At 41.8% G+C, this 22,714-nt stretch overlaps 1 protein-coding gene across 2 annotated transcripts; it reads right to left on the bottom strand.

The window, feature by feature from the left end:
- Positions 1–3,039: 3,039 nt before the first annotated feature.
- Positions 3,040–22,714, bottom strand: LOC147583140 (retinitis pigmentosa 9 protein-like). Of its 2 annotated transcripts, none has more exons than XM_086693015.1 (6): positions 22,455–22,714; positions 10,286–10,316; positions 9,095–9,224; positions 6,568–6,659; positions 4,389–4,450; positions 3,040–3,679 (listed from the first exon to the last, which is right to left on the bottom strand). In XM_086693015.1, the coding sequence occupies exons 1-6, from the start codon at positions 22,604–22,606 to the stop codon at positions 3,481–3,483; spliced, it is 666 nt and encodes a 221-aa protein (XP_086549141.1). In that variant the 5' UTR covers positions 22,607–22,714; the 3' UTR covers positions 3,040–3,480. The 2 variants fall into 2 exon arrangements, with proteins under 2 accessions (XP_086549141.1, XP_086549140.1); XM_086693014.1 differs by lacking the exon at positions 22,455–22,714 and adding an exon at positions 21,590–21,906.

Genomic DNA, 22,714 nt, shown 5'->3' with positions numbered 1-22,714 from the left:
GTAGCAGCAGGAGCAACTAACATTCATTAAGCAACTGAAATATTCCAAACTGTTGTAAATTCTTGATGATTCTGTGAGGTATATATTATCTGTCAAGGAAATGGTAGCACAGAGAGATCAGGCAACTTGCATAGTCGGATAGCTCACATATGGTACAGCTGGGATTCAAAACCAGGCAGTCTGGATCGAGAGCCAATGCTCTTAATCACTGCCCTCTACTGCTGGCTGAGGTGGGGTCCAGAGCACAGGTGGAAGCTGGCCTGACAAGAAGAGAAACTTGTTTAAACCACTGTATTCATTTTCTATTGCTGGATAACAAATTACCACAAACTTAATGGCTTCAAACATATATTATCTTACAGTTCTGTAGATCATAAGTCTGAGCAGACTCCACTGGGTTTTCTGCTTAGTGTCCCACAAAACCAAAATCAAGATGTCAGCAGGGTTGGAGGCTCTGGGTGAAGATTCTTTCCTTTGGCTGTAGGACAGAGTTCCCCATCTCCTTGCTGGTATTGGTCAGGGGCCTCTAATTTGTGTCTACTGCATTCCTCACCTTATAGCCCACTGTAGTCCTGTCATCTTTAAATCAGCAATGGTATGAAGGAATGGAATCTGAGTTCCTATATTACTACCAGCCAGAGAAACTCTGGCTGTTATTTGTTTAGGAGCACACAGATAATGTCCCTTTCCTTGTGCTTGTAAAATAATCTAATCATGAAAGTAGAATTCATCATATTAACAGTCACAGATATCAGTGGGGAGAAATGTTGGGACCATTTTAGAATTTTGTCTGCCACAACTATTATGATGAATTTGTAGGATGTCTTGGTGAAGGGAGGTCTGAGGGCTTGTAATGCTTTCCTGGATGAGTGGAAAATGCTCCATTTGAAGGTAGATGCTTGAAAATTAAGGTTTGAGTAGGTGACTAATACATTTTTGCTTGCTGGTCAGCTTTATGGGCTCAGTTGAGTTTGGAGATGATGAATTTGTGGGGGTACCAATCTACAGAGCTGTGTGATTTTTCTCTAGTAGTCTGGGTATAGATGCAGAAGAGGTTTGTGGTCTTTCTGAGAAAGCTGGGCAAAAGGACCACAGGTCAAGGGAGATGACAGGCTTAAGTGATGGACTCTGGGATCTAGGCCAGAAACAAAAGACAGACAAAACCAGAGTGAAGGAGTAGGGACGGTAGTTACCTTGCAAGGGTTGTAGGAGATGGCCTGACTTCCAGTTATAGCAAGAAGTGGAGGAAGGTTTCATTAAGAGGTTAAAGATACAGAGCAGTGGTTCCCTAAGTGTGGTTCTCAGACCAACAGTGTTAGCATCATTAGGGGTCTTATTAGGAAAATTCCCAGGTTAACCACAAACCTACTGAATTAGAAACTCTGGAAGTCTGGGAGCACAGGAATCTGTGTTTTAACAAGCCCTGCAGTAGGTATTGATGCCCCAAGGCTTGAGAATCATTGATGTAGTCTTTCATATTAAGAGTGCTTTTAGGGGCGCCTGGGTGGCTCAGTCGGTTAAGCGTCCGACTTCAGCTCAGGTCATGATCTCGTGGTCCGTGAGTTCAAGCCCCGCGTCGGGCTCTGTGCTGACTGCTCAGAGCCTGGAGCCTGTTTCAGATTCTGTGTGTCCCTCTCTCTCTGCCCCGCCCCCGTTCATGCTCTGTCTCTCTCTGTCTCAAAAATAAATAAACGTTAAAAAAAAAAATTTAAAAAAAAAAGTGCTTTTATTGTGAATAGGATTCCAGAGGGACAGTAAGAAATTCCTAGAAGAAGAGTATGAGACTGGTAGGAAACACCGAGATATATGGGAGAGGACAAATGGCCTATGTTCTGCATGCTGACCTAGGATGCCAAGGATAAATGTAAAGGATGCCTGAATTAACTGGCCTTAGAATTTTCAGAAATAACAAGCCTTAGCTGGCTGATTCTAATCTGGACCAATGTGTTATTGAGGTACTACTATTCCAAGGCCAAGATTGGGAGCATTTATTGATGAGTAGGAAATGGGTCCATTCTGGGACTGGATTGGCTGTTCTCAACCTCCAGGGAAAGACTCAGAAATGGGAGAAGAGTTACTGGGGCCCTGAAAAACGCAACAGCCCCTGCTGAAGAGGGAGGGATGCCTGTGAGCAAGCTCTATCTCCATATGGCTCAGTAAAAAACAAGATTTACTCTCCCTTGGCTGCAGGCACCACCATGATGGGCTGAGCTGCTTTTGCTATGGCACAAAGATAGAGGAGCACAGGTAGGTTGTGCTTAACCAACAGGAAGATGAAGGAAGTGTGGGATGTATTTTGGGATGTGAGTAGCTGACCCCATATAATAATTCCCCTGTATTCTTAAAAATTTTCTGATTCAATGACTCTGGGAAAAATCTTGGGACTCAGTAAGATTTAAACACGTGAAATACAATGTAGCCACGCAAGATTTTTCATTGCTGTTACAAGGAACCCTTCCTCATCAATTAACAAACCATCTCAGATGATTATACACATACCTTTTGGTGCAGCAATGCCAAAAGAGATTAAACAGATTAAAATAATCTGTTTTATACTGTTAAAAAAAAACCAATATACAGATGAGTGTGTATGTCATTCGTGTAAAAAAAAAAAGCCCTATGGGGCGCCTGGGTGGCGCAGTCGGTTAAGCATCTGACTTCAGCCAGGTCACGATCTCATGGTCTGTGAGTTCGAGCCCCGCGTCAGGCTCTGGGCTGATGGCTCGGAGCCTGGAGCCTGTTTCCGATTCTGTGTCTCCCTCTCTCTCTGCCCCTCCCCCGTTCATGCTCTGTCTGTCCCATAAATAAATAAAAACGTTGAAAAAAAAAATTTAATAAAAAAAAAAAAAGCCCTATATTTGTGATATATAAAATACTTCTGGAAGACTAAACAAGCACCTTGTAAAACTGTTCCCTTTGGGGAAGGGAAATGGGTAGCTGGGGGAGAAAAGAAGGAAGAATTTCCATGATTAAAAACCTTATGTACCTTTTAAATTTGGAGCACATGAATGCATTATTAAGAAATAAAAAGTTACTACATTTAAAAAATAAATAATGAGCTTTTATTATCCTCGACAACAGAGAAAAGCCACGCTGGAGTCTCTGGGAATTCTGGGAACACTCCCGGGGGGAGGGGAAGGCTGCAGCAGCACCTGGAGCTTCCTCAGAGACTCATTCCCTCAGTCTCACCCCCCTGGCAGAGGCAGCTGGAAGGAATCACAAACTGCAGGGATCAGTGGGAGGAAGACAATGAACAATGCCTTCCTGCCTGAAATCAGTCGCTGTCCAGAGCCAGCACCAGGGAAGACACAACTCACCCTCCGGGGGTCACGTCTTCGCTGGAAGGCAGGTGAGAATTCACACATGTGACACCGAATGCCCTGCTCTCTTGGGGTCTCCAAGTCCTCCCCGATTCCACACCCTCTGGCCTGGGGCCACAGTGTCTGATTTTTGAGAGGAGAACATGGAACAGGTCAAGTCTTAGTCCGAGTCTGAACTCTCATTCGACTTGGAAGACTTATGCTTTCGTTTTTTCTTCTTCTTCTTTTCTTTTTTCCTTTTCTTATGCTTTTCTTTCTTCTTCTTTTTCTTGTGTTTCTCTTTACATTCTGAGGAGCTGGAGCTGCTGCCATCTTCATCGGAGGTGGAATCCTCCAGTAACTGTTTTAACTGCTGTATCCTAAACAGAAGTTTGACCAAAGAACCATATTTAACTTAAAAAAACTCTAGATAAAGATGATGTGAGAGCAGCAGTGAGGGTAAAAATTGTCATGAATAACCACCTTGCGAAAGACGGTACTTATTTGTGCATGTCTTCCCCATTCTTGTCCATGTCCATGCCTGTTTGACAGGACTGTAACCAGTATATGAGCCATTCTGTGTTCTTTTCATTGTCCTAAATATTTCTGCATGTTTCTCGAGTCCTTACCACAGAACTTCTAACAGATGCCTACTTTACTTACTGCCCCCAACTGCTCAAGTAATCTACCTCCTCAAAACAATTATTACTCGGCATCACCAATTTTGGGAAAAACAAACTCTCCTGTTTCTTCCCCCTATCTTTGTTCATGTCTAAGGATCATTTTTAACAATAGCTCAAATCCTTAAAGACACTGGAGAAGATAAACTAAGCTATGGTTGGTTGCCAACATCAACTATCAGTGGTATATGAGCAGGCTGGGCCAAGCCCACTGCTTTAAGCCAACCCAGATAGAACAAGGCTGGCCTGCTCATTCCCCACACACTGGCCTTTCCAGTGATTTCTCCTGCCTTCCACATATATCACAACTACATTAAAGTACCATATTTACCAAACCACTCATCTAATACCAGAATGGGTGTTTCCAACTTTATGTAAGAGGGTATTGTTATCACCAGGACCACCTCACCTTATGTCCTTTTCATGTCTTTTATTCTCTCGTATGATATCATACATAGGATCTTCATGTGCCTTGAGGATTAGAGAAGGGTAAGGTTGGATTAGGGCTTTGTGGACTGTTAGTTAAAGTAAAATTAAATTCATATTTCACTGAAACCAGTTTTTTTTTTCCTGTTTGGTGTAATTTTATATTTAAAATTTTCTAATCCTTCTTAAGGGTCATCATCACTTCAAACTTGTGGAAGTTACAAAAAAGATTTTTCAATTATACAAATACAATTTGATAAAATATAATCTGAATAGCCTTTTTAAGGATATAAACCATGAAAGATTCATTATTAAATATTACTCAAGGTTAGAAGTATTGAGGTAATTCTATGAGGACAGATGATCAAGAGATATTAAAATAAGTTGGAAAACGATACATAAGAATGATTCATTTATAGGTGCACAAAAACATATGTATATGCCCAAAAAGAACTGTAGAAGTATACTTATCAAGCTACTTAATGCATATTCACTCTGTAGAGACGCAATATTGCTTTTGAAAAATCAATTGTGAAAAGCCTTAATGTAAAATGTCAATTTAGTTAAAGCAAATGTATTCTTGTAACATTTGTGTAATTAAAAAGTACTTGCTTAGAATATGACTACACATAGACTGAACTTTGTGGTATGTCAAATATCTTTAAAAATATCTAGTAAAAGTTTTACATATTTAAGATAAAAAAGAAGCTAAAAATGTCTATATTTGTACCATCCAGAGATATCCACTGCTAACATTTTAATGTGGTTGTTCCAGTCATCATTCATAATTTACAAAAAATTATAATCATATTATATATACAACTCTATTCTCTTTTTCACTAAGATTTTATTTTTAAGTAATCTTTACACCCAACGTGGGACTCAAACCTACAACTCTAAGATCAAGAGTTGCACGCTCTTCCAACTGGGCCAGCCAGGCACCTCTTTCTCACTTATGTCTTCATGAGCATATTCCTATGATACTACACATATTTCTAAAACATGATTCTTAAAAGCTATATGACTTCTATGTTACAGTACTTATGTTGATGTGCTGGCCACTGCAGTTGTTTCCTATTTTTCTTTAGTCTATTTTTCAGTCATATAAATAATTCTAAATAATCTCTTATACTTTAATAAAAATTTGTATATATTGATTTTTGTTATACCCTTAGGATCTATCCTTAGAATTTGGGTTTCTGAATTAAAAATAAATGAATTTGTTCATTTTTTGAGAGTTATGACCAATTTATGTTATAGGAATTGTAAAAATTGTCATTCTAGGTAGCGTTGATTTATCCAGAATATTTTCTTCAATTTTTTTAAATGAAAGCACAATTTTTAAATGTCTTAAAATCCCTGGCAAATGTTTGTGGACCCTAGTTTGATATATGGAGATAATCCCAATCTATCTGATAACAGCACAGCTGAATTGACTGAAACTGACTGGTGAATTAATCGTTGGAGGTGAGTGTAAAATAAAGTGGGGAAACGACAGATTTACTTTACTGTTATGTAAAGAGGATATATCAGGGGCGCCTGGGTGGCGCAGTCGGTTAAGCATCCGACTTCAGCCAGGTCACGATCTCGCGGTCCGTGAGTTCGAGCCCCGCGTCAGGCTCTGGGCTGATGGCTCAGAGCCTGGAGCCTGTTTCCGATTCTGTGCCTCCCTTTCTCTCTGCCCCTCCCCCGTTCATGCTCTGTCTCTCTCTGTCCCAAAAATAAATAAACGTTGAAAAAAAAAAATTAAAAAAAAAAAGAGGATATATCATTTATAAACACACTTCTACTTTATAATAGAAAGATATTTAATCTTTAGACAAAGACTGGGAAACTAGAATGATGATTTTAGTTATGAAACAAGATTTTTTAAATATAATAAGTAAAAAGTGACTGAATACATAACAGTGTCTTTTGGAAAAAGAAATCAGTGTTCCCAAGGCATAAGCAAGTAACGCTTTAACAAAAGTTAAGTTTTTGTTAATGAACTAATCTATCACACAAATTCAGTTTAACAGAGATGTAGTTAACACTACATATTTTAGCCAAAAGGCTCTGGGAATATATTTTATGTTAACCTCCAGTTCACTGGTAACTGCCTGAGTCTCTTGACATTCCCCATCTCTGGTAAATGTAAATTGAAACTCAAGAGTTTTACTTACTACTCTGAACTGTTCTAACTTTTGGTTGCCTTTGATAAAGAAAGGGCATTCTTTGTCGCCTGTTCGGTGACCGTACCGTTTACAACGCCAACCTAAAAGAAAGAAAAGGGATATATTTCTGTAAGATAAAGCAGTTTTACCTAATTAAGATAAAGTATCAGTAGATCATACTAAAGATATTTTTCATTAGATTCCAATTTCCAAAGCTAATGCAATTAGTGGATGAACCATGTAAGATACCAGAAAACTGAGAGAAAACAATTGCTTCCTCAAGCATCCTTTCTTTAATCTTGGGTTTTAGAAATGAGCCAAGTAGGGGCGCCTGGGTGGCTCAGTCGGTTAAGCGTCTGACTTCGGCTCAGGTCATGATCTCACTGCTCATGAATTTGAGCTCCGAGTCAGGCTCTGTGCTGATAGCTTGGAGCCTGGAGCCTGCTTCAGATTCTGTCTCTGTCTCTCTGCCCCTCCCCTGCTCATGCTCTGTCTCTCTCTCTTAAATATAAAATAAAATGTAAACAAACGAACAAACACAAATGAGCCAAGTAGTTACTAAGCAATCCTGTGCTAAAAGCAAAGTGTGATTTTGTTTTAATAGTGTGTTATGGCTTGAACGGTATTGCTCCCTCCACCCTGTCCCCCCATTATGTTGAATGTTCTAACCGCTTGTACTTCAGAATATGACCTCATTGCGAGATAGGATCTTTAGATCCCTAGGCCTGGGACAGATCCTTTTCTCACAGCCTTCAGAAGGAATCAACACTGGGGCGCCTGGGTGGCTCAGTCAGTTAAGCGGCCGACTTCGGCTCAGGTCATGATCTCGCGGTCCGTGAGTTCCAGTCCCGCGTCAGGCTCTGTGCTGACAGCTCAGAGCCTGGAGCCTGTTTCAGATTCTGTGTCTCCCTCTCTCTGACCCTCCCCCGTTCATGCTTTGTCTCTCTCTGTCTCAAAAATAAATAAACGTTAAAAAAAAAAAATAGAAAAGACAAATTTAGAAGAAATAAAAACATAACGAGAAGAAAAAATTAATATCCTTAGAGAACATATTGCAACAACAGAATTAAAAAAATCATAGAAGAAAATCACAGCTTTTGGAATTGAAATAAAAATCTTAACTGAAGGACTGGAAGATATGTTGATGAAATAGTCTAGAAAGCAGAAAAAAAAAATAGGACAGGAAAGATTAGAAATTAGAAAATCAATCTAGGAAGCTCATCGGGTGAGCTCTAGCCCCACTTTGGGTGAGCCCCACTTTCTCTCCCTCTCTCTTCTGCCCCCTCACTCACTTGTGCCCCCTCTCTCAAAACAAAACAATTCTTCTGTAGTAAGAAGTCAACAAATAATGAAGAAACCTGAAAAATCAAAAGGCAGGAATATAATCATTTAATTTAGATACATAGAGATAAACTTGAAAATATTTAAATTTTATTTAAGTAATCTACACCCCATGTGGATCTCAAACTCACAACCCTGAGATCAAGAGTCACATGCTCCTTTGACTAAGCCAGCCAGGCGCCCCCCCAAATAATCTTAAAAGAGGTTTACAAGGTTACCTTTAGGGTGAGGTGAATGGGGCAAGGAACTAGGAACTGCTATTGCTATTTTTTTTTTTTTTAAGATATTTGTTGTATTCAAACAGTTTTCTCTATTTTTATTTTTTTAAATGTTTAAAAAAAATTTTTTTTAATGTTTATTTTTGAAACAGAGAGAGACAGAGCATGAACGGGGGAGGGTCAGAGAGAGAGGGAGACCCAGAATCCGAAGCAGGCTCCAGGCTCTGAGCTGTCAGCCCAGAGCCCGACACAGAGCTTGAACTCACGGACCATCATGACCTGAGCTGAAGTCGGACGCTTAACAAACTGAGCCACCCAGGCGCCCCTAGGAACTGCTATTTTTAATCATGTACATGAAGAATCTTTGTACAAACAAACGTCTTTAAACGGCAGCAGTACCCATTCTTCAAATACCAAATACCACTTAAGCTGGATGAAGGTGTTGCGGCTCCGGTGGGGTGGGGGCGTGCACACACAGCACTCCTGCTCTGGACCACTCCCCCCCCCCCCCCTCCCCCCCCCCCCCGACCCCGTGGCCATAGCTCCTCTCAGGTCACATGGATGAAACCTTAACACCACTGATTGGGGGGAGAAGGGGGCAAATCACTGAGGCAAGACCCAAAGGGACGTGCCCTCCAATGCATCCCTTGTCCCTTGTGACATTTCTACAACGGAATATCCTTTCTGTTACTTGAATATTACCAAGGAGTGTACTCCAAAGGCAGCTACGGTCCTGTGGGCAACCACTGCCCTTAGGAGTCAGAAGCCCTGGAGTCAAAGCCATGCTCTGCCTCTTAACTCAGACACTCACTAATATACACAGCTCGGCTTCCTTAACTATGAAACGGAGATCATGCCTTGGCTAAACAGGGCTCGGTGAGGGAAAAAAAAAAAAAAAAAAGTAAACAAGCTTTGTAAGTCGTAATATATAACTTTTGTGTGCTGAGGAGTGTTACCTGAAACTCTCCCATACTCACACTGCATAACTTTGACTTCTTTCCCGAGTGGCATCCAAAGTCCTTTAGTTGGTGCATGAGCCAGAAATTCCCTGGCATGTTCGTTGCCTGGTACATCTGGTATACAGTCTTCCGGCTTAGTCTCATCTTCCTAAAAAAGGAAACAACATGTACACGACGTGGCAAAAGAGCACTGGAATTCTCTCCTACCTGCTTCAGAACACAGCACTGCCTGGCTTTCACATGGGCTGGACATGCCCATGTCATCCTGTTACCCTCTCCAGTACTAGAAAGAAAGACAAATTATACCTGACAGAAAAACCAGAAATAAACATACTAGAAGAATTATATCATGAAAATGATATAGCTATTCTTAGAGAAATATTACTAGTTATTGTTCACATAGGAATGCTTTGAGCTCCAAATTCTGACTCTAGATCACAAAAATTAGATTCTAAGATTACAAACTTTTCTGCTAACTTAAAAGCCTTGTGGAATGAGACAAAGTGTAGAATTAAAAATATTTCCTGAAATAATAAAAATAACCTGTTAAAATTTAAAAAATTATTATACCATGGAGATCACTTGTCATGTTTTACAATCTCATACATGCTGTATTTGACATGTGCTCTCATCACCAAATAACTTCAGTACACAATTCAGGTGTTATATTTATATTTTTTTACCTTCTGATTTTTTTCAGTTCATGTGAATATTAAATTTATAATGAAAGAAGGTTTTCTAAAAATCTTTTCATTGAAAGGGAGCAAGCAGAAAGTTGCTCTGGCCTCTAATGAGTCCTCTAAGTCTCGCACCAGGGGCTGGACTAGAGGAGCTTCCAGTCTCCTCAGAGACAGTAGTCTCTGATGACGCTCAGGAAACCAGCAGTGAGTGAGTCAGAGATGGAGCAGAGCGGTGAGAAGATGCAGCCACAGCAGGAGACAGAGAAGGGGACCGATTACTGAGGAACACGTGGGCCTGCCACCGTTTCTTAGGGAACAGTCACACGGTTGATTACATTTCTACAAAGACACAGGCTGGAGACACAAAGCCCAAAGTGTATGGACTGACTGGCATCTGCAGGGAGAAGCAGGGTTATGAGAAAAGATGTTCCAAACCTTATATAACAGTTTTTCATAACAAGTTACTGAGTCTGAGCACTGAGTCAAATATGTCTGAGAGAATAACCAAAGGTACAAACTTCACACTGACCTTGATAAGCCCAGGAGGAGGTTTTTCATAACTAGAAAGGAAAAGAAAAACTGCTGTCAATCATGTTAACAGGAACACAATACGTTTTAATGAGCAAAAAGCAACTAGAGGTCAAAATGAAAAGAATATCTTTAGTAAAACCTTAAAACTGCATTAGATCTAAAGCAGTTAGTAAAATACGCCCAGCAGTCAGAGATCTTATATAAGTAAACTGATGCTACACCACATCCTGCAGAGATCTAGAACTAAAATTCACTGAAATGGTAACTTGGTGTCTGAGCACAATGAATTTATTTTCGAAGAAGAGAAAGCAAGAGATTGCAGGTGAAATGTGTGGGAAGACCTAAGAGCTAATCATGCTTCCAGACTGTCACGGTTGTCAGGTTATTTACCTACCATAACTTCCACTTACTCAGCATGGAGGCTCATGTGGGGAAGGCTGAGGAATCTGTTCTAACCTGGATGGAGGCAGTGCAGGGGGGCAGGAACAAAACTGGAGGGAAGGGCCTGTTGCAGGGGATGGAGGCGATGGTGATCTGTCCTAGAGGCTTCCTTTCCCATATCCCCGCAGCTCTCAGTTCAAATCCTGCCCACTCACCCTGCCCGCAGAGTGAACCATCCATTCCTCAGTTCTGACAGCCCTCTGTGCCCATACTGACCTCACTGGACTCGGGGTGTAGGACCCCTGCATGGTGCCTGGACGACATTCTTTACTGAATGATGCTAGAGCAAGCAGATGTATGATGTGTGGGAATGTACGTTCCCTTGGAGCTCACAGACTCCCAAGGGTCCTAAGGGTACATACGCATCATGTCTATGCTCCCAACTCATTTTCACTTCCTATCACTCTGCTGAAGTGCCCTAAAAGGGTTCTGGATTCCAAATCTGGAAAATCAGCACCAAATGCTTGTGTTCATTTAAACAATTATTTTTTAGATTGAGATACAATTGGCATATAATATTATTATTTTTAGGTGTAATCACGTTGATTTTTAAGTACTGTCACACAACTGGCTATCAAACACACTGGACACACCCCCTTCCCTCTACAAAAAAGCAGCAACTGGAAAATCATGTGGGACAACTGAACATCTTAGGTCTTGTCAATGACTCTATAAATAATATTTTGAGAGGGCATCTGGGCAATAGGCTGTTTAAAGTTGTGATTTGAGAGGTGTCTGAGTGGCTTAGTCGGTTGAGTGTCTGACTCTTGATTTTAGCTCAGGTCATGATCCCTGGGCAGTGGAATCGAGCCCCATGTTGGGCTCTACACTGAGCATGGAGCCTGCTTAAGACTCTCTCTCTCCCTCTGCCCCTCTCCCCGCAGCTTATGCAATCAATCAATCAATCAAAATTGTGTTTTGACCCTAAAAGTTTGGAAATGTGGGAGTCCCAAAACTGCTGCACACAGGTAGTGGGTTCAGAGATGATTAATTTTCTGAATTTTGTATAGTGAAATGTCTTACTTTTAGCACCAGGAAAACATTAATAAATGTTAAAATGGTAAATCATTTATCTAATAGTCAAATAGATATCGACTATCCCAAAAGGAATGTAGGACAATACTGCAAACAGTTTAAGTTAATAAAAAAAATGAGTAGGGTAAAGTATTTGGTGTGCTTCCATGTGTATATATGGGGAAAAGGAGACTATATGTACATACATATAAACACAGATATGCCTTGTTATGAATAGCATACCTCTGGAAGAGTACCTGAGGGAGGGACCTTTAGTTTTCATTACATGTATTTATATGCAAATATATCAACTCAACGTTTTTCATTACAAAAGAAAAATGAAATTAATGGCATTTTCCTTATACCTATGCTGGCATAAACCAAGGAAAAATTAGCCTCTGAAGGAAAATCCAAAGGTAATTTGAGATATGAAAGAAAAAAGGGCCAAAAATATGCTATTAGCAGCTCCCTTCTGCTATAGAGTTATATAGGCAGCATTTTTGTTTTAAAGTTATAGTGTTATTTCTGTAATTTTTTCCCACGAATTAAGTCTTGACTCTAGCTCTATTCAACTTGGTATTTTCCTCCTAACAAAAAAGAACGGGTAAAATAGGTGAAACTAAACTTAACTATCAGGCAATATTGAAGGTTCAACTTAAAAACTTACTCCTTGCAAAAGTAGCCAGTCAACAATTATGCCAGGCATGATGCTAAGTATCAGAAGAGAGAACTAAGGGCATAGAAAACTTGCTTTTGCCCAAAATCCCTAGGAAGAATGAGGCACGGTACTCAATCCATGGATTTATTTCCCTTGAGTAAAGAACATCAAACTCATTACTAAATTATATTATTTTTGTTACTTGATTCTCTGTATAACTGTGCAACTGTCTTGATGGAGAGGTTTGGTTTTTTTGAGTAGAAAACCCCCACATTGCAGGTAGAACATTTTTTAGTTCAAGATCAGTGTGAGTGGCCTTTGGAGGTGTTAAAAGAAAACCACAGGCCCAAAATGGAGCCAGTTAGGCCAGGTCACCAAACTGGGCCTTAATACAGACTCTAGTTACAGTTTCAACCTCACCCATAAATGTAGTCTTCACCTTCAGCAGTAATTTTCTGATCAGTACCAATAAACTAATCTGTCATATGGGCCCTCCTACCCCCCAAGAGAAAGATGAGGTAATTTGCAGGATAAAACTCCCTGCTCTTCCAACTAAGGCAAAGTGACTTTGCCTGGAACAATAGTTTCTTTTCTTTTGCTAATAACTTCATTCACCAACCTACTTATAGAAATGTTCTGTTTTGTACAACTCTTTGGAGCACCTCTCTACTTGCTAGGTGAGATGCTGCTGGATTCATGAATCAATTAATAAAACAAATTAGATTTTCAAATTTACTAGGATGAATTTTTATTCTTTAATACAGGTAAAAAAAATTTTGGTTTGAATGGACTCATTCTCACTGCTGTGTACTTTGGGACAAGTTATTTAACCCTTCAGAGCCTCCATTTCCTCATGGGTGAATATGTCACAGCATGTATGTAAAAGGCACTTTGCAGTGGTGGCTCCTTCTGTTGAAAGCAAGTTGCTCTCAGCAGTCTCATGAGGCAGGTCAAGACTAGATAGAGCACTCGCATCACAAAGACCAAGATGTGGACCAGTAGAGAAACCTGGCCATCCCAAGCCAGACTTCACATCTTTGTGTAGATCTGTAGCTTTGTAAGGATTTGCCAGCTGCTTCTAAGTGGAGGTGGGCATCAACCTGACAGTGGACTTCCCAGACAGCATCCCCAGCTGGGTTTACTGCCTTTCTTTTTAAAAATAATTTATTGTCAAGTTAGCTAATTTACAATGTAGTCTTGGCTTCGGGAGTAGATTCCCGTGATTTATCACTTACATACAATACCCAGTGCTCATCCCAACAAGTGCCTTCCTCAATGCCCACCTCCCATTTTCCCTGCCCCCACCCCAACCTCCCACCCCCATGATCCCTCAGTTCTCTGTATTTAAGAATCTCTTATGGTTTGCTTCCCTCTCTGTAACTTATTTTTCCTTCCTTTCCCCTATGGTCTTCTGTCAAGTTTCTCAAATTCCACATATGAGTGAAAACATCTATCTTTTTCTGATGGACTTATTTCACTTAGTATAACAGCCTTCAGTTTCATCCACGTTGTTACGAATGGCAAGATTTCATTCTTTTTCATTGTCGAGTAGTTTCTAAAGCCATGAGACTCAGAGACTCCTCTTCCATATCTGGCTTCAGGGATCACTGCCTTTTCCCCATGCAGGTGGTACATCAGCATTCAGCCAAGTCTATCGTCATGTCCTGTGAGGCTCATAAAATATGCCTTATTATAGTTATTACACTATCTTGATAAAATCACATAAGAAAAGGGCAGGCCAGGGACTCTGACCCTCAGTTTTTTCAGTATCAATTCCAACATTTTCCCTCATTGATTCCAACAACTGAACACTAAGCAGTAAACAGCTGAATTGGGACAATCATCCAGACCTCGTGACATTCGGCATTCTTTCACTGAGTTGCAGCCACTGTTCTGGGCCAGCAGTGTATCTCCTGTATTAATAACTGTTCCTGGGTTAAATAAATTGTGCAAGGGCACACAGCCCTGAGTCCATGTGCTCACCTGTATATAACTATCAGTACATGTTTAACTGAATCCACTAATCAGTCTAGCACCATGTTTATCACTGGAAAACAGAAGACTCCAGTAACACTTTAAATTCAGAGCTTCAGTACAATTTGATTTAGGCATAGATACTATTGTGAATCCAGTTTTCCCTAAAAATTTCCCCCCACATTGCTTATTTATCCTTATTTGTGGTAAAATTTACATACCATACTTCCCTAGGTTTTGACAACACTCTCCTCCCCAAAGCAAAATACCATGAGGCTGTGGGAGGTAGTAACAAGGACAATGACCTCACACTCTCTCTGAGGCAGGGATCGGGTTGAGTGTGTGCAGATATTAAATGTATACGCGCTTGGTTGTTGATGCTAGGAACATCCATGTGGAGGCAGATAATTCTAAGGAGTTTGTGAGGGGAAATGTCAAGCTACAAGGCAACATTTGAGCCACGCCCTGACATATATACCAAGTTAATGGGAAACAGAGCTATAGGGTTTTTAATCATGGATTTTAGTAAGGATAAGCTTTCATCATCTGGTTTGCAGACCAGGAATCACCAGTGGAAAACGTACCCTGCCTGTGCTCAGCTGCATGGACTGGGGAGGCCCTCCTTATTTCTGGCCAGGGGCTGAACTGAGAAGACCCAGAAGCCTGAGAAAGAGGAAGCAAATTCTGAGGCTGGGTGTCTGTGTACTCAAAGAGCATCTCAAGCTCTTAAAGGGATTTGTACCTCTTCTATAAGGAGTAATACATAAAGATTTTAGCTCAGATCTGTACATTAATGTTGTAAATCTCCAGGGAAGGACTCATTTTAATACTTCAGAATGGCTGCAAAGTATAGAAACACTTAATGATTTAATGTTTTCTTTATCCTGACCCTCTTCTTATGCACCAACTTTAAAGATCCTTCAGAACAGGGGCACCTGAGTGGCTCAGTCAGTTAAGTGTCTGATTTCAGCTCAGGTCATGATTTCATGATTTTTGAGTTTGAGCCCCGTGTCAGGCTCTGTGCTGACAGCTCAGAGCCTGGAGCCTGCTTTGGATTCTGTGTCTCCCTCTCTCTCTCTGCCCCTCCCCCACGTGTGCTCACTCGCTCGCTCTCTCTCAAAAATAAATAAAACATTAAGAAAAAATAAAGATCCTTCAGAACAGGGTGAATATCAGAGGTTACAGGGGTTAGGGAGAATTGACCAAGGGAAAAGTGAAATGCTTTTTCTTTGTCCCTTCTCTTAAGATGTGAAAGAAAACAACTGTGGTGGATGTTATATTATGACTTATAATAAGACTTGTAATTTCCTATATAAAGGTTATAGGAGCATCTTATGTTTAGTTTTGTTCCTAGTTCCTGAAATAGGTCCAAAACTATAAAGGTGAAAAGTTTCTTTTGTTAGTCATAACAAGCCCCTTTCAACCAAACTGTTTATATTAACGGAGGTGACAAAGCTCCTAAAGATGAGGACTGGTTGCCAGGGGAATGGATTCTGTGATTAGAGAATTGGAACTTTCAGCCTTACCTCTAGGGAGACTGAATTAATCACCAATGGCCATTGATTAAACAATCATGCCTATGTTATGAAGTTTCTATAAAACCCCCCAATAATGGAGTTCAGAGAGCTTCAAGGTTTAACACATGGAGGTGGGGTGTACCTGGAGAGGACATGGAAGCTCCATGCCCCTTTCCATACACCTTACCCTAGGTATCTGTTCCATCTAGCTGCTCCTGAGTTATAACCTTTTATGATAAATCAGTAATCGAGTAAAGGCAGTGTATTCCTGAGTGCTAAGAACTGCTCTAGCAAATTAACCAAACCGGAGGAGGGTGTTGGGGGAACCTCCGCTTCACAGCCGATGGGTTAGTAGCAACCTCGACTTATGAGTGGCATCTAAAGTGTGTGGAAGGGAGCAGTCTTGTGAGACTGAACCCTTAACCTGGGGGTTCTGATGCTGACTCCAGGTAGGCAGTGTCTGAATTAAATTTATAAGACATTTACTTGGTGTCCTCTGAGAATAGGAGAATTTCTTGGTGGTGTTGGAAAACTCCCACACAGACTAGTGCTGTGAGTGTAATATGAATGTATAAAAGGAAAACGGGAATGTTTTTTCCTTCGCAGCAGATTAAGAATGAGAAATGCCATGAATTGTTATAGCAAGGAAAACTTCCTTTTGACTTCATCTCTGGATGCTTCCAAATAAGATTGGGATGGAGGCTTCTCTGCTCTCATCCTCACCATCATTAACCCAAAGCTTTTCTAAAGGGAGGACTTAGAGGACTCAGAGGAGGACTTAGTCCCTGAAGATTACATGGTAAATGACTGGGTATAAACAGAATTAACTTTTTAGATATGGTATTTCCAGAGCAAATACTTAAAAATATTTTCTGGTGGAAAGCTGTGACATGTCATATGCCCAGGCTTCTCTTAGCAAGAATAATGGAAATTTGCCTGAATTAAGCAGGTGATACAGTCCCATCAGCAGCCATTCATTAGAAACATTAATGCTATCTATCCCTTATGGATTGGGACTTAAGGGAGCTTGGAAGGGAGGAGGTAACATTTACATAAATACCCAGTAATCCAACAATATTTTCTTTTGCCATAGGAGGTGTACAAATAACAGATGGCCAAAGTAAAATCCACATTCCTGGAAAATATGTAAATGCTTTTGCATAAGTGGAAAAGGAGTGTGATGAAACTGACTACACATTTTGCAATCTGTTATTAGCAACATTTCCCTTCAATGATTCCAACAGTTGAACACTACACCAAAAAAGTAGTCTTAAAAAGTCCACTTTACAACTGTTTCTCCAAATTTAAAGGAATGTGGTTGATGTTTTTTCCTAGGGCTGCACAATTCATTATTTTATGTAACACGTTAAAACAATATTTCTGGGGCACCTGGGTGGCTTGGTGGGTTAAGCGTCCGACTTTGGCTCAGGTCATGATCTTGTGGTGAGTTCGAGCCCCACGTCAGGCTCTATGCTGACAGCTCGGATCCTGGAGCCTGCTTTGGATTCTGTATCTCCCTCTCTCTGTTCCTCCCCCACTTGCACTCTGTCTTTCTCTCTCAAAAATAAATAAAGATTAAAAAAAATTTTTTTAAATAAAAAAATTAAAAAAACACAATGTTTCTCAAAATCTAAAGTAATATTTAAAAATAACAGATGTGGGGGCATCTGACTAGCTCAGTCAATAAGCATATGACTCTTGATCTTGGGATTGTGAGTTTTAGCCCTAAGCTCCACGTTGGGTGTAGATATTACTTAACAAACAAACAAAAAACCAGACCTGGAATAGGAGTGTGTTTATTGTGTAGGTTGGCTTCTGTGCTGTAACAGTTAAGAAGTCTGCACTCTTTATAGTTAATCCTGAGGAAAAAAAAAAAAAGTTGGTGGAGGCCCATTATTTTGTACCATCTGTGAAGCCTTGCTATTATATCATTCAGATTGTAATAAGTTTCTCTGAGCAGTGTGAAGGCTAAATTTAGATAAGAGAGGAAAAACTTCATCTTCCCAACTGGGTATGGAGAAAGAAATCTTTATTTTGCCAAGTACTTAAAAATAGTCTTGTATTTCTGAGTGCTGGCATAGGATTTCTTTTGGAAGAGTCCTTCATGTAAGCATACTCAATTCCAGGTGTTCCCACAGCTTGTTCCTATGGTGTGGAAGGCAGAAATGAAACTACCATATACCTACAGAATCTCTATTCTGTTATGTCCAGCAGACAACGGACACTTGAGTAATACAGCTGGAGCATGGATTAGAGCACAGGGTGGAAGACTCAAATGCCCTCGGGGTCCTGGCAGGTTTGGTGAAAGGGTAAAAAAAGGTAAGGTCAAGTGTAAGAAACTGATTAGAGGAGTGGAAAGGGAACTAAAGAGGGAATACCAGGGGGTAAACGAATTTGAATTCAATTTGTAAAAAACCACTATGGAGCTTCCCATTTAATGTGGCTGGCCAGCCAACTTGCTTGTTTGCCTTCCTTTTCCACACTCTTTTTTAATTAATTAATTAATTTATTTATTTATTAAATTTATTAACGTTTATTCATTTTTGAGACAGAGAGAGACAGAGTATGAATGGCGGAGGGTCAGAGAGAGAGGGAGACACAGAATCTGAAACAGGCTCCAGGCTCTGAGCTGTCAGCACAGAGCCTGACACAGGGCTTGAACTCACAGATTGCAAGATCATGACCTGAGCCAAAGTCAGACACTTAACCGACTGAGCCACCCAGGCGCCCCTCTGCACTCTTTTAAAAACATGACAGTAAATAAATAAAAAAGGTAAGCAGCCACAAAAAAATCTTGAGAGGATACTAGCATTGAACAATTTTGAGACAAAGGTGGGAAGACCATGGAAAGTGGAAAAAAGGGACTGACTTCTTTAGCTGGAAGAAGTTATAAGCTTTGGAAGACAAGGGTTAGGAATATGAACACTGAGTGGTTGAAACCACCAGTGTTCTCGTGCCCCACAGCAGGAGACTCTGTGTGCCCTCACCCTTGAGAGAGACTGCAGGTGTAGTCCCCTGTGAAACTTAACTGGAGAGGCCCAGATGAGAACACTGGCATAGCTCAGAATGGGAGTGAGGGTGAGCACTAGATGAAAAATGAACTCTGGAATCAAAGCCCCCTCCTTCTCCATTCCAATTCAGGACACTTGCAGGCAGGCATATTTCTGGCACCCAAGCCTGAGAATGAAGGGTTCTTTGGACAAGCTGAACAGGCCTCAGAAACCCTCTACCTCCTGATACGTGGGTGTCTCCCCATGTAAAAGGCAGATCACAGTCTGATATCCCTATGGTGAGACTTACCAGTCAGTAAACCAGCACCTTTGCATTCTCCCTCTCTCTCAACTGCTCCTTTCAAAAGAGCTTTATAATGCCTCACTCTTAATGGGGGAGATCCAAGGATCCCTACACATTAGGAAAAAACCTCTAAGTGAAAAAATCACAGGAAAAGGCAAAGAAGACACAGACAAAAGGAGAAGAAAACAAACAAAAATGAGTATCCTCAAAGATGACAGATTTGTTACTGATCAAACAACAGGATGCTATGAAAAATAGAATTCTCAGGATAAGTTCTTTAAAGTTAAAAATTGAAACTTAAAAAAAAGTGCAATGGTGGAAGGATAGGAAGATAAATCTTATAGGATGAAAAGACAGAAAATAAGAGTGAAAAGAGGATCACAGAAGTCTGAGTAAGAAAAAACAAAATGGTGGTAAGGAAATTAAAACAGAGTTTACGTATGTATATTAAACACCCACAAAGTATCTAGAAAAAAAAATCTGAAATCCAGTGAGAAAAATTTCACATCATGAAACAGCAAAATACTAGAAATAAAGAATTCTTTAAAGCTTGCAAAGGTGGGGGAGGTAGAACAAGTTCCTTATAAAAGAAAGGGAATCAGAGTGACATCAAATTTCTCAGCAATACTGGGAGCTAGGAAATGGTAGCATATCACCTTTGAAACCAAGTGAAAATTTTTCTAGCCTAGAATTCTATACCTAGCCAAACTACCTATCATGTTTGAGGGTAGCATAAAGACATTTTCAGATATGTAAAGACTCAACATATTTACCCCTAATGCACTTTTTGTAGGAAGTTATATAATGTATTTCAACAAAATGAGCTAAAGAAAGAGGAAGACATGGGGTCCAGGAATGGGATCCAAGACAGGAGACTGATGAGGGCAGTTGTACACCAGGTCTAGAAAGCAACCAGAGTGTACTGGAGGAAAGTAGAAGGAAGATTTTAGGTTTTAAAAATAAACCTGATAAACCATATCAGATTGTCCGATATATAGGAGCATGGAGAAAAAGTACCTTCAGCTTTATAGCCTTTGGAATAAAATTAGCAGGCGAGAATAAGAAATCAAGCAAATGAAAATAATTGAGGCTCTAATTAGTTAAAAAATACAGTTGTACTAGAGAGCTAAAGAAATCACAGAATACCATTTGGCTCAAAAGTAAACAATATTGGGGTGCCTGGGTGGCTTGGTCAGTTAAGCTTCATACTTCAGCTCAGGTCATGATTTCATGGTTCATGATTTAGAGCTCCGTGTCCGGCTCTGTGCTGTCAGCTCAGAGCCTGGAGCCTGCTTGGGATTCTGTGTCTCCCTCTCTCTCTGCCCCTCCCCCGCTCGTGCTCTCTCACTCTCAAAAATAAACATAAAAAAATTAAAAAACAAGTGGACAATACTGAATAGTTATAATAATGCTAATACCAACTGAACCAATACTGATTGAACAAAAATTATAATGAAACTATATTGGAAGGATGGATGCAAGAAGGGTAGGGAAAGAGAACTAAACCCTCATTTATGTGACATTAGGTTTATAGGTAATGTCTATTGTTCAATCTAAAAGGGCAGTATAAGCATATCATTGAGAAATTAGTTAAGTCCCAGAAGAAAAAACTAAGTTTCCTTGTTGAAACCTTGGTGCTGGGAATGTGTGGGTGACTACAGAACAGGGATGCAAACCACTATTTCTTGAATTCAGTCTTTTAGTACTATGTGATGTTTAAATTAAAGTATTACTCTAAACATTTTGACTTAAAAGCAAACAAGTCTCTAAACTAGCCAAACCAAATACGGCAACAGTCCAGAAGGTTTAAATCCCTGAAGTGGAAAAATCCAACCAATCTGGGTATCAGATGCCTGGGTTTCTCTTTGGTTTTGCTAGTTTACAGGTCAGTGTATCCTTGATCAGGTTACTTAACTCCTGAACCTGCATTTCCTCATCTGCAAAAGGAGATTATAGTCTCTCCAATGTCTACGGGTGCTTTGTGAGTTACAAAATAAATGTATGGTGTTAACCAGGATCTGGTATCCCACAGTTAAAGACAATGTTTAACTTAGCCCTGCTAAACTCAAGCTTATTCTAGGCAAAGGATTTTGAAAATCTGCGGTGCACAGGACAGGGCCACTGAGGGCAAGAAGAGGCCAGGACTGTACCTGCTAACAATACAGGGCCTGTACCCTGCAAACACTGCCTTACTAAGGTGAAATTCAGCTCAAGGGTCACGATGAAAACAGCTGGCCAGCCTCCAATAATGCAATGCATTTTGTGTCAAAGCTCCCAGGTTAATTACAAAGGATTTGACTCCTTTGAAGACTTTTCTTTACATGATCATCTTAGTACAGGTAACAGAAGTGCCTGAAAGAAAAACGTGTCATTTATTGAATAACCCAGGGAACAGCAAACTTACGTTTGCCTTCTGGAGCTCATTACAGAGTGACAATCACAGAAAAGCACCGAAAGGCCATAAATGCACCTCCCGCCTGATGTTTCCATCTCCTCTACAACCTGCCCTTCTCCCACAGCCATGGGCACTCTCCTCGAACCCGCCGGAGCTGGCCTTGCACGGGGCCTCTTGAAGTCAGGCCACGCTGACCAGCAGGAACGGGAGACCCCGGTCCTCATTCTTTCTGCTCAGCTGGAACCGGCCTCTTCGTAGCCCCCACCCTTCATGCTGCTCAAAATCCTCAGGACTAAAGAGAACAAGTCTCCACGCTCTTCCACCTGACAGCCAAGTTCGGAATCTTCAGGGACAGTCCGTCACCCCATTCTCCGGCCCTCCCCTCCGGGCCGCACGAACGGTACAGGACGGCTGGTTCTCGTCCCTCCTTCGCAGCAGATGAAGAGAATGCGGATTTGACCCGGTCCACCGGGGGCCCTCTGAACCGACACCGTGAAAGGGCACGACCGCAGCGCTCACTGCACTTGGCCGCGCGTTCAGTCCCCAAATCGCGCCCGAGCGCTTACTAAGTGCCGCCGGATCCGCCGCACCCGCCCCGCCGAGCCCCGGCCGCACGCCGACCTCGCGCGGGGGACTAGAGCTCGCGCTTCCCCTGCCGGTCCCGGCCGCTCGGCGCGCGGGGGGAACGGCCCTTCCCTCCCCGCGGAGGCGCCACTGGAAGTCGGATGGCCGCGCCGCGCGGGGCCGGAACTGGCGGTCGGCTTGGCCGGGGTCCCGCTGCCCGCGACCGGGTCCCCCGGGGACCCAGCCTCACGCGCCCCCGCGCCACCCCGACCGCACGCCTCGCGGAGGAGCGCGGGCGGCGCGGACTCACAAGGACTCCAGGTGCTTGAGCTGCTGCAGCTGTTGCGCGTCGTGCCGCCGCCGCTTCTGCTCTCGGCGCCGCTGCAGCTCCTGCTCGGCCGACTCCCGCGGCCGCCGCGCGCCTCCGGCTCGCGCGTCGTCACGCCCCGGCCGGGAAGACATCGCGGCCCGCGCGGCTGAGGCGACCCGCGGCGCGCCTGAGGCGCCTGAGGCGGCCGAGGCAGCGAAGACGGCACTTCCTCCGCGCCGCGCCGCGCCCGGGCCGGCCCC

This window comes from Puma concolor, chromosome A2 (genome assembly GCF_028749965.1).
Source record: "Puma concolor isolate L17-30 chromosome A2, mPumCon1.1.hap2, whole genome shotgun sequence".
Taxonomy (NCBI): Eukaryota; Metazoa; Chordata; class Mammalia; order Carnivora; family Felidae; genus Puma; species Puma concolor.
Note: the sequence above shows the minus strand (reverse complement) of the source record. Positions and strands in the feature narration are given on the sequence as shown.

What these genes read in the sequence shown, in the direction of transcription:
- LOC147583140 (XM_086693014.1), bottom strand. Translation starts at nt 21,804, where the DNA reads ATGAGGACCGGGGTCTCCCGTTCCTGCTGGTCAGCGTGGCCTGACTTC. An exon ending in AGAAGTCAAAGTTATGCAGT is followed by an intron (nt 6,660 to 9,094) that starts GTGAGTATGGGA and finishes TCTTTCTTTTAG; the next exon opens with GTTGGCGTTGTAAACGGTAC. An exon ending in AGACATGAAAAGGACATAAG is followed by an intron (nt 3,680 to 4,388) that starts GTGAGGTGGTCC and finishes ACTTCTGTTTAG; the next exon opens with GATACAGCAGTTAAAACAGT.